This window comes from Glycine max, chromosome 17, assembly GCF_000004515.6.
Source record: "Glycine max cultivar Williams 82 chromosome 17, Glycine_max_v4.0, whole genome shotgun sequence".
Classification (NCBI taxonomy): domain Eukaryota; kingdom Viridiplantae; phylum Streptophyta; class Magnoliopsida; order Fabales; family Fabaceae; genus Glycine; species Glycine max.
In genome coordinates, this window is record NC_038253.2 from 12,454,428 (window position 1) to 12,466,659 (window position 12,232).

A 12,232-nucleotide genomic window follows, 5' to 3' on the forward strand; every position below is an offset into this window, starting at 1 on the left:
AAGCCCTTGATCGCTTTCATGGGTTACTTTGGAAGACTCCTACACATGGGTTTAGTGAGCCAGTCCAGCTCAACATCTTTATTGATGGCTTGCAACCCCATTCCAAGCAGCTCCTTAACGCTTCAGCCGGTGGAAAGATCAAGTTAAAGACTCCAGAAGAAGCTATTGAGCTAATAGAGAATATGGCGGCCAATGATTATGTCATTCTACATGACCAAGAGCCCAGGCCACAGGAAGAAAGCAGTAGGCTAGAAGAATTGCTGGTACAATTCATGCAAGAAACAAGGTCACATCAGAAGAGCACTGATGCAGCAATCAGAAATCTGGAAGTACAATTAGCTAAGCTAGTTGCTGAAAGGCCCACCGAAACCTTTACGGTAAATACTGAGATGAAGCCCAAAAAGGAGTGCAAGGTAATTTTAACTGAGGAAGATGTGGAAGAAGAAAAGAAGGAAGAGATAGAAAGAAATGAGGAGAAAGCACAACAATTGGAGAAGTACTCACAAGTAGAAATTCAACAAGAAAGTATTCTCCAAGTCAATACCACTCCTCATCAACTGATAGTCAAGGAAGAAAGACATGGAAAACATGATAAACCCTTAAGTGTCCTTCTCTCCTTGACCACCAGCACTTTTCTTGCTACAATATGGAAGGTGTTTCCAGCATACATGAGTTTCATGGCGTCTCTAGCTAAGAGGCGAAAATGCAAGGAAGATGTGTTCTTTGTGACCTTCATGCCACCTTGAAGGCATTTGACTCGTCAAGCTAATGACGTTAAAGAAGCGCTTACTGGGAGGCAACCCAGGATTTCTTACCCTATCTTTCTTTAGTTAGTTGCAGTTGTTTTTTTAGGGTAGTTGTGTTATTTCTTTTCTTTACTTATGATTTTATGCATTTTAATTTCAGTAGTTTAAATTTAGTCATTGAATAAAAATTGCATGATATTTGTGAAGTTACTATTTAGGCTTTTTCTGAAGGATTCAACACTTGAAATGCTACATGACAATTGTGAAAATACTGGTTTTCTGGAAGCAAGAGTCAGTCAAACAGTGAGACATGAATCACAAAGAGAGAAAAGGTTAGCTTGATGGAAATAGATCATGTTCCGGTAAGCCAATAACTTTATCTTGTCCCGGAGAGTTGTGTGAACTTAATTATGAGAGAACGTCTGTTTTTAAATTCCTAATTTTGCATCATTCTTAGACTGTTAGATTATTTACATAAGGTGGATATGATCAAGGCCATGTTTTTTTATTTTAGCCACATAGCCAAAAAGCCAACCTGTGATGAAATTTATCCCTTGCACCCTTGTTGAGCCAAATTAGTAATTATTTTTTTTAAAAAAAAAACCCCTGAGCCTAATTGTGATATCTCTAACCTTATTTTAGGGTTCTAAGAGAGCATAAAGGTTTTAGTCATGATAAACCCCTAATTTGGGGGATGGGTAGAATGAAGATGGTCTTGGGAATGTAAAAGTAGCACATAATAAGGCACCCAAAAAAAAAAAAAAAAAAAAACTTGTTAGCCCAAAGTCTCTTTCCAAAAAAAAAAAAAAAAAAAAAAAAAAAGAGGTGCCATAAGTGCTAAGGTTGGAAATAAGAAAAATAGATTACATATGTGTTAAGGCTGAAAAACAAATAAAGCCTAGGCTAAGTATAAGTTTTTCTAGGATGAATGCTCTCTTATAACCTTAAGTTTGAAATCCCAGAAAAACCATGATTTCTTGTCTAGCCAGGCCCCATTACAAGCCAATAAAAGTCCTTAGTGATCCACCAAATGTAAGTAAGAATAACTTTAACTGAGATGAAGTGCAAATTTGGGAATCTTAATTGCAGGTCGTATAAATTTTAAACACTCACCTCAGACACTTGTGCGTAGAGATAAACACTAACCTTGTGAGGAAAGTGAGGCAAACCAACTTGATTGATTTCCGATACTAACCAATTTCATCTTGATGTAATTTATGCTTCCATTGTGGGATTATGACAAATGCGGAAAGGACCAGTTGGAGGAATCTGAGAAATTGTAGCCATTGAAAGTGTTGAAGCATTCGGAGCCTGCTTTTAATTTGATTTGCTTGGGGACAAGCAAAGTTTTAATTTGGGGGATTTTGATAACTGCTAAATAATTGTATTTTGATAATAGAAAATAAAGCAAAATTGTCTTTAAAAATAATTATTTAGCAGTTATTTGCGCTTAAATATTAAAGAATTGATGTTTTGTTGAATTTTGGCTGCAGATATAAAAACTGGAGGTGTAACAAGCAAAAAGGCTAGAAAAATTGAAGAAAAGAAGAAAATCTGAAGCAGGCCCAGCCCAATACGCGCGCTGCGCGCGCGTCACGCGCTAAGCCCATGATCCAACAGAAGTGCGCGCTAAGCCTGCAACACGCGCTAAGCCCGCGATCTAACAGAAGCACGCGCTAAGCCTGCAAAATGCGCGCTAAGCGCGCGATCTACACGCGCTGAGCGAGGGGGTGTCGCGCTGAGCGCACCTACGAAGGCCCAAAGCCCACTTCAGCAGCTATAAATAGAGAGCCAGTCCAAGGGACAAAAGACACCACCACAGAACCCCCTCTCCTAGGGGTTTCATTTATTCCCTTTCTTTCTTTCACCCCCTTTCTCATTGTAAAGCCCTCAATGGCCATGAGTGGCTAAACCCTTAGTTAGGGCCTGGCAGGCCTAGAAGCCAATGTGATGTATGATGTACTCTTCACTATTTATCAATGCAATATCAGGTTTTTCTTTCCTATTTTCTTTTTTGTTTTTATCTTGCATACTCATCTTTATATTCTATTAGGGGTTAGATTCTCGGGAAAGGGTAACTTCTAAATAAGATTTAAAGAAGATATGCATGCATTAGTTTTAGGGGTTAGACGCTCGGGAGAGGATAACTTCTAATAGAACAAGAAGAAAAGATATCATAATAAAATCATTGCTAGGCATAGAGTGATTGCATTATGCCCATGCGTCAAAGCAAACATCTAGAATTAGAACTTCATGCATTTTATCTATTGAGTCTTTGCAAAGGCATTTGGGGGATAGATAGGTAAAATAGGCTTGTCATCGTGAGGCATCAGGGGCAGGTAAATGAATAGATGTAGGTGGGATAAAATCACCTGAATTGGTAAAGAAAAAATCATAAACTCATACATCCTAGGCAGACAAGGCAAGTCAGTTCCTAACACTATTTTATCTTGACTTTATCTTTTTTCTTTTATTTTAAATTTTAAATTTCTTTCATCTTATCTTATCTATTATCTTTATCTTTTATTTTAAATTTTAAATTTCTTATCTCTTGCTTTTAAATTGGGTTTGCATTAATCTAAGTACAAACAAAGTCCCTGTGGATTCGACACTCGGACTTCCGAGAACTTTACTACTTGTAACGATTTGGTACACTTGCCAACGAGTTAACATCAATCCTAATTTACACCACCTACAATACCAGAAATGCAGTAGAAACAACATAGAAGAAGAAGAATGCACTTACCTCAGTTTTGGCCAACAATGGTGAGCAGCAAAACGAAGAAGAAGAACGCGTCGCAAGGTGAAGACGAACGGATGCCGAGGTCACGCAGGAGGAGAAAGAAGCAAGAGGAAGAAGAAGCCGAAGGTCACATAGGAGGAAGAAGAAGTCGAAGGAATGCGCAGAACAAGTGTTGGGTGATAAGGAAGAAGGTCGCAAAACAAGAAGAAGGAACGCAGAAGAAGATGAAAAGCTGGGTGCAAAACTTTTTAAAAAATAAGCAGGGATAATTTTGACTTTTATCCTTAAGTGTTAGGTGCACCAACAATAATGCTGGATGCACTTAGCAACTCCCTAAATATAAGGCTAAACAGTCAAATTTCATTTTGTGAGGTATTGATAAATTTATTTCGAAAAGATAAAAAAAAATTAAATTAAATTTTTGAATGTATAAATATTTCAAAAAATTAATTAATAATTTAATGACAAATTAATTTCTAAATTTTATAATTTAATATTTAATTCATATTAAAAATATAATTTATTATTAAATTAATTTTTAAACAATAATAAATTAATCTCACAAATTTAATAATAAAATTAATTTGTTGTATTTTTTCAACGACCAAACTTGCGTAATCAATTTGTTATTTGGATCATACTTTCTAACAATTTGACTATTTACTCAAAATACAAATAAGAGCAAGAAATTAAAAAAATAAAAAGAGTCTCACATTCTCACCCCTCCATTTCCCTCACTCAGCCTTTGTTGCTGGTCTTTGTTTGGTTGGGGGTTTCAATTTTTTCGTTTTCAATTTCGCGCGAAGAAGAAGAAACAAAGAAAGGTGGTGCTAGGTGTGGCTGTTACTCTATTCTATGGCGACACCCAACAACAACAACAACAACCCCAACATCATCAACAACAACAACATCGCTACGGCGAAACCAGGAACCCTAGGCGTTGGCGTGGGTGCGGTCCCTACTCCGCCCAAGTCCCAGCGTGGCCACAACAAGCCCAAGTGCAAACAGTGCGGCAATGTCGCTCGTTCAAGATGCCCCTACGAATGCTGCAAGAGTTGCTGCTCTAGAAATCAAAACCCCTGTCATATCCACGGTTCGTTCCTTACCCTTCTTTTTTCCCTTTTTTCAAAACACAAAGAAACATTCTTGCTCTTCTTCTCTACCCTAAAATAATGATATTTCCGTGTTGCTTTGTGCCGTTTGTTATTGATTTGACATACTTTAACTGTGTGACTGACTTATCGTGTGCTGTGATCTCACCTTGCAAATTGTAGTTAAGAGGAAGGAATTTTTGTTGTTATCATGTCATTCAATTAGTTCTGAAAAAAAATTATGGTCTTATTCTTGATTTGCTTTACTCTTTGTTTCGTTGTGCCTTTTGTTGCTGTTGACTTGTTATAGTTATGCCTTGGATTGATAATGGTCATGCAATTGAGCTATGAATTCAGTGTTATTGATAAAACTGAGTTAGGTTTTGAGTACTTTTTCATCGCCAAAAAAAAAGAACTTTTACATTGTTTGTGCTGTGTCCAAGGTTTTAAACTGCAGTCATGGTTGTGGTTTTGTTACGATTCTTGACATTGCCGGAAATTGGGGGCAAATGCGAATACAATTGTGGTCACAATGTGGTTGTGGCAAGCCCCAAAACCTTGATATTGCAGCTGGAGTCATCTACTCTTATGTAGAGCACTTAGCTTATTATTAGAAAACGGTCCTCTAAAGCTAATAATCAATCTTGGATAGCCATATAGTTGTTTACCAAAGAGGCATTAGCAAGGCAACCTCAAGTCAGTTTTTCCTGCCCTATTTTGAGTTGCAGTAGCTATGGATAGGCTTTTTTTTTTCTTTCCTGAGGGAAGATGGAAGAGGTAGGGAATGATGGGAGAAGATGCTAGGTAGTAGTTCTGTTTTTTTTCTTGGTTGAAAGTTGGTGTTGGGCCTGCCCACCAAATTGGGCGACTCTCCATCCCAAATAGTCTGTGGATGGTTTTCTTTTTTGCTGTTTTTTATTATTGATTATATATTATACTATTATAAAACTAAAAAAAGTAATCTATAACTTTGTTATCAGTATCCTACAATTGACAATTTGATTTGTACAATATGATTCAAGTGGCTGGTGATGTGAATCGGATGCTGACTTGTTTTGGTGCTTGAATCACACCATGAATCACCTGAATCGCTGCTGAATTGTAGGATTCTTGGTTTTGGGGATGAAGTGTGCTATTCTACCACAACTGGGTCACTCCTATAACTGGATCAGGTCATGTGTGACCCGGTTCTGAAAATCCTAAATAGTAGAAAAGAGAGGGAATTGACCAATTCTTTCCCTCCAATTCCAGAGTGCCCCATTCTTCATGTGTGTCGCCTTTGCCTAATTCTTGTTCTCCTCTTTCCCGTTCCCCTATTGTGCTTTGTACGTGTCTCTTACCACACTATTTTACTCTGGGTTCTTCCCATTGTCTGTCACTACACATGTGTTTCTCTTCCACAATACTCACTACATATGATTTTTATTTTTTATGTTTCTTAATGTTAAACTGTTCCTGAATTTTTGTTTTTTAGCCATTGATAATGAATTTGTGTTTTCATGTTTTTGTTATTTGTATATGCTTTATTTTGTTAAAAAGCCTTCTGATTCATGATTTGAATCTCGATTCAAATAGGAGTATATTCACCTTTGCACATGAATGATTAACAATAAAATGATAAATGCCCTCTTATTTTTAAAGCTGGCTTACCTTAGAGCTATGATGTATTGGTACTCCTAAATAGTTGCTGTACCCATTCCTCTATTAGATGTGCATTCAGTACTGGTAGTTTTTGGGTAATGGCTACACACTTGATCTTAACACTCGCTTATCATTCAAGCATAGTTATCAATAGCTGTTAGTAGCTGGCTGCACTATTGAGGTGTCCTGGCTCTTGAGCATAACAGGAGCAGTAGAGGCATGCTTCTCCATTGTGGAAAATTACGGCTGGTATTGATAAATGGTCATTTCATGATCACAGCAGCTGCTCTCAGTCTTCATGAGAAGCCACAAAATGTCCCTCTTTTTTGATCTTTTCATCCCATTTTCTTATGTTTTTGGGTCAGTAATCTCCTCTGATCAAATAGGGTTTTAAGAACTCAGGCCAATCTCATCATTCTTGCTTCTTGTATATTCATCTCTTCTGCATTTTGAGACATTCTCTGGCCAACATCACCAGTATTTCATGTGACCCAGGTTCTTTCCGCCCAGTGCATCTCTTCCTGCTGTCTCTGAAGTCTGTTTGCACTTCACACGCTGTCTCTCCAATCTTCACTGTTGTGTTCGTAAATTTCTGTTTTTTTTTTCAATTCAAAGTTCAATCTTCTCAAATTTCTCTTTCTGTTTTTTTTTTTAATAATTGTGAAATGTAAACATCTTTAATTTCTGGTATTTTTAAATTTTCAAGCATTTGTATATCTATAAATAAATATATTTTCATATCTCATACCTATAATTTCACTTTAGTAGCTATCCTGCTATCTGCTATTTCATGTTATCATTTTCAAGTCTTTCTGTTACATGTTGCTATCTGATAAAAACCTTGGTAGAACTACACCATAAAAGTTAGCTGATATTGTGAATATATATATGTGTGTGTGTGTGTGTGTGTGTGTTATTCCCCTACAGTGTTTTCAAGGCTTCCTGTTATATGCTGCTATCTGATAAAAACCTTGGGAGAACTACACCATAAGACTTGGTTGATATTGTGATCTCTCTCTCTCTCTGTTTGTGTGTGTATTACATAATTTTATCTCAAAATCTATGGTTGGATTGAGTTCTTATCATAATTTTAGTGTAACTTGTAGAGGTGCAAGTTGATCCCCTTTTTTGTGTGTATCTTTACCTTAGGTTTAGAAATTTCATTGTACCTCTTGTTCTTGTACCAATGCCAGTATTCACATGTGTTCATGCAACACAGCTTTAGTGGATCCCTACCCTTAAGACCTGGCAGGGGGCATGTAAGCATTTGTTAAACTAGTAGCATTAAAAGTACAACTTTCTTCTACAAAGTAAAGAAATGCTTAGTACTTGTTCTGTATACAATTTTTTTATAATATTTCCCCATAATATAAGATCCTAACAGATGTTTATTCTTCTGTCCCTTTGCTTCCATGTCTTATGGTGAATGCAGTGTTAAAAGCTAATTCAACTTTTCCTGACAAGGCACCCTCTTCTGGCGCCTCTCCTCTTGACCAGCAATCCTTAGATCCACCTCAATCAACGTAAGTTATGAGCATCAGCATCCTATATGTGCATCAAATCAATTTTTTTAGTTTATATTTTAAACATGTCGGGCTTGACTGGAAATATATCAAATTTATTTAAAAAACAGAGGCAAGATTGTTCTTTTATGCTGAATTCACTGCTAACAGTTTTCTCATACCATTTTCTTAATGCAGCACTTTTCTAGTGTGTTTGTGCTGTGACTTGTTAATTCAACTGTACAATCAACACTTAAAAGCTTCTTTCAAATTCTCTGTTTTCCCCTTAGCTGAGGATTTTTTTTGTCTTTTATTTCAGAAGTGCAGGTAGAGTTGCATCACTTCGACAGCTTTCCAATAGTTTTGCTCAGTTCAATAATTTACACCTTTCACTTCGTTCAAAGAAGCCACTAACTAGAAAGGTACACAATGCAGAAGCAATGCTTGGTTTAAGTGATTACTTGTTTTGGCGACCTGTGTGTCGTTTGAAAGTAATAGCATTGTGATGTTTACAGGATGCTGCAGCTATAAATGAATGGAGATTTGCCAAGATAAAGGAATACAAGGAGCGGAATGTTGAAGTGGAAAATGAAGCTTTTGACCGATACATGCAGAATGTAGATTTACTGGAGGAAGTATTAGCTGTGAAGTCGTTGGATGAGAATGTGCCCTCTGCATTGGAGTCTAATCCTACTACAATGGAGAGCAATGAGGCAATGATCCCTGGGTTAAAATTGCAGCTAAGATCAAATTCTATGAGAAGTGATGGTTTGAGAATGAGAATACAACAAATTGTAGACGAGGGATTAAAGAAGCTCAAGAAAAGTGCTGTAGATGGTGACATCAATGAATCAATTGATGATGAATCTAATAAAGCTTCAGAAAGGGGAAAGGGGATTGAAAGGTTATCAGCTATAAGTGATCTTATGGAAAAAATTAATAAAGCCCGAACTGAGGAGGATTTGAAGCCGTGCTTAGAGATGAAGACCCAACTCTTCAATTTGGACGAAGGCGCTAGCGTGAAAGACCTTCAAGACAATGAAATGCATGAGAATGAAACTGTTGTAACTGATGTGGTACCAGCAGAAGGATTGGATTATTCTTTACCGAAATTTGTTACCACCACTGAGATTGATCTAGAAACTCTCAACACCATAGACAAACACTTTTCTACCCAGGATATAGAGCAGTTATGAGTCTAGATTTCTTAAACATTGTGATTTACCTTGAAAGAAACAGAAATCTAAATGTTGTGCTGTTCTAGGAAAATGCTCTCTAATTAGAATTAGGTAGTCAAATGCAAGCCAAAAAGTGTTTTAGAAACTAATCTGGATACTTTAACCGGTTGAAGTGTGAACAGATTATATTCAGTTTGAGCATTATTCAATTCAATTACGGTTCAACGACTTTAGTCCATTAATCAAATCATGAAATGAAAGCTTCGCTGCTTCAATTTGGTGTTCAATAATTTCTCATTCAATTCTGAAGACATAGGCTAAAATGTTAATGAGTAAAGTGATTGAATAGACTAGTAGTTTTAACATTTTAACTATTTCTATTCCACTGTCCTTGTTTATTTCTACCCGACTTTCTGACACTGTCAAATTCATTGTCAAGACGCAGCTGCTTCATTTTATTTGGCAAAACCCTTTCACACTAAATCGATTAACGTACGTTCCTTGCCACCAATGTTGCGATAGGATGTTATAGGCTGAAAGGACTATGCACTATCAACCCTCTTTATGGGATGCTTTTGTCGGCAAATTATCTCTCAGATATTTGACATGTTATTGGAAATTGAGAGGTAATAGTGCACATTAGAATCCCAAGTTTATGTTGTCCTGTAGCTGGTTGCAGAGCTTAAGCAGTAAGCACAAATAGAGTGAACATGGTTTTAAACAGCATTCTGCAACTGTAATTGTGCAGCACAATTAATCGTAATTATGGCCGCATCAGTCGTATTTTCCTGTAACTACTCGTTATATAAAGATTTTCTGAATCATGCAAAGCAATCGCAATTTAAAACCATGAGAGTGATTGTGTTGCAGGTTATTTGAGTTTGAGGGATTGAAATATTGAGGTCCAGTAGTTTACACCAGTCAATACCTCAAAGGGGTTCTCTGAAATCTGAGGCTTCTCTGATTTTGACTTTTGAAGGGAATAATAATAAGATAAAGCTGCATCATATACATTGGTTAGGTGTGCTATCTCAGCCTCATTGAGCCAAGATAGTGGGTCAATAGCTTAAAGCTTACAAGGTGATTAAAAGCATGCCGTACATATATTCCTGCCCCTATAAATGTTTTTCCTCTATTCACCACCTTAGAAGTGAAGAAACCACTTAGAATATGTGCTCTTCTTGCCCTCTTCAATATTAAATGTTTTGGGCAACCGACAAAAGAAGAGGGGAAGCTCTTGATTTTATGGGTTATGATTTATGATTTATTAGTGGTAAAACATTGAAACAACGTATACCCAATTACCTGCATGAGTGGTAGTACACGTGCAGTTAATTCTAGTATCAATGAGGCTATCAAATCAAACACTTGATTATGATTACGCATAGTTTATTTATCTTTGAATCAAAGACTCATCCATTGATTAGGCTTGTTGGCTCTTGCGTCAAAAGAATCCTTGATGGGTTTGGGGGGTGGGTTCCAAAGGCAAAATACCGTTGGGGACACAAAAAATTCCATCTTTCACCATTTCTCCTCTCAACTTTTGATAATACTGGTATAGTATAGCCTTTTAGGCTATGTGGGTTTCTTAATGTAGAATAGAAGAGCTTTATTTTTATTTTTTTCTTGCTTTATTCTCCTACATTCCTCTCGATCCACAACTACTTTCTTGGTGGAAATGAAACTTTGAAGGACGTTTTTTTTTCTTTCCCTTGACACATGCTGTCAATAGTTCTTTCAAGTTTCAATGGCTATACTATACTCATCTCAACATCAACTTTTTAGAGTCTCTTTGCTAATTTATCAAACCCATTATCATGACCAAATGTTCTCAATCCCTTGATCATCGTAATGATTCTCTATTATAAGATTTTGATTCATTATAGAGTATATTATTAGCCCACCAGAAATAAATAAAAAAGGAAGCAGGCATTGAAAAAGAGCCTATCCAAAGTGGCAAGTGCTTATCACATAATCAACGTCATCTCACTTTTACTTAACTTTTGAACATGGGTAATTTGTGGTGCAAATTACTCTATCAACCGTCCAAATTAAATGATTGTATATATAAGTTGTGTATAACATAACAAAATATATTAAAAATCTCTCAGTTCAATTCATTTTCTACTCTATAGATAATTATAGTACTTGGCATTTTACATGCTTTCCATCTGGAAGTATTGTAGATTCAACCAAATTTGTTGTTTGTTCAAGGCCACAGAACTATCTATGATTGTGTTGGGTGACAAGGATAGAGAGGAAAGTTAAGAAGTTCACATGGAAATGGTGATTTCCCAGGGAATCAAATTTTAAAAACAAGGATATTTATATAATCCTTGATAATTAACTTTGCTAATTAAGAGCTGGAAATCAATAGAGAGCATCATTTATGTTTCTGGGGGGGATTGTTTTAATTAGATATTATTATTATTCTTTTCAGAAAAAGTAACCCATGTGTATGTACAACCAAGAATCATGGCTCTCTAGAACATACGAATCATGGTTTTTTTCTCTATAATAGTGAACAGTACTTTTAGGGATTGATCGCATCCCTAATGGTCAAAACAGTTACACAAAACTTTTCTCCTCTGACAAAAAAAACAAAAAAAAAAAACATGAAATTATTATAAACACACAAAAAATATTTAGTCATCTTGGCCTGTGAAGTGTCAGGGGCCACATGGTTTGGGACACTGTTGTGAAATGTGTAGACCAAAAATCTAAATTCATGGCATAAGATAGATAGTCGGCCAAAGGAGGAATAACTATTATGTGGAATTAGGATGTACAACTAACTGACATGTTGAATGGTTCAAGGCTACGTGCCAATAAGACCACATTATGTTTAGATAATGTTAGGATAGTTTTGTGTTTAGGACTAACAAACTTATAAAAAAAAAAAAAATTTCTCTCACAAATTTGAATTAAAATAACTTCTTATCAAAAGATTATGTTTTCTTTATGTGTGAATCAATAATATTTATCCATTAACAACTAAACATTAATTAATTTTTTTAAGTCATAAAAATTATAAATAAATTTTAGATTTTTCCAATATGCTGATTATTTTTTTTTATATTTAAAATGGAGGTTTTCATACTTTTTTATATTTTATTTTAGCTAAAGTCAAGTATTCAAGGACTTAAATTAATGGGGAATTCACGTTATTTTTAATCTATTTAGTTCTTTTCAGTGTAAAAAAAGGTGATTTGCTGGGTGAATCAAACTGGACCACCAGTACATTTTTTTAGAAGTATAAAGGTGATAATATTTAAAATTTTAATATTTTAAATTGTGATGAAATATAATTAAGAGATAATAAATAGTTATT

At 35.7% G+C, this 12,232-nt stretch overlaps 1 protein-coding gene across 2 annotated transcripts; it reads left to right on the top strand.

Moving 5' to 3' along the window:
• Window positions 1-4,189: 4,189 nt before the first annotated feature.
• LOC100816049 (uncharacterized) lies at window positions 4,190-9,093 on the top strand. Of its 2 annotated transcripts, none has more exons than XM_006600817.4 (4): window positions 4,190-4,582; window positions 7,654-7,744; window positions 8,043-8,145; window positions 8,239-9,093. In XM_006600817.4, exons 1-4 carry the CDS (start codon window positions 4,345-4,347, stop codon window positions 8,917-8,919), a joined length of 1,113 nt encoding a protein of 370 aa, XP_006600880.1. In that variant the 5' UTR covers window positions 4,190-4,344; the 3' UTR covers window positions 8,920-9,093. The 2 variants fall into 2 exon arrangements, with proteins under 2 accessions (XP_006600880.1, XP_006600881.1); XM_006600818.4 differs by having other exon boundaries at window positions 8,046-8,145.
• The last annotated feature ends 3,139 nt before the right edge of the window (window positions 9,094-12,232 follow it).

Coding starts and splice junctions, on each gene's coding strand:
- LOC100816049 (XM_006600817.4), top strand. CDS start 4,345: ATGGCGACACCCAACAACAACAACAACAACCCCAACATCATCAACAAC. Junction 4,583..7,653: donor AAACCCCTGTCATATCCACG/GTTCGTTCCTTA, acceptor TGGTGAATGCAG/TGTTAAAAGCTAATTCAACT. Junction 7,745..8,042: donor TTAGATCCACCTCAATCAAC/GTAAGTTATGAG, acceptor CTTTTATTTCAG/AAGTGCAGGTAGAGTTGCAT.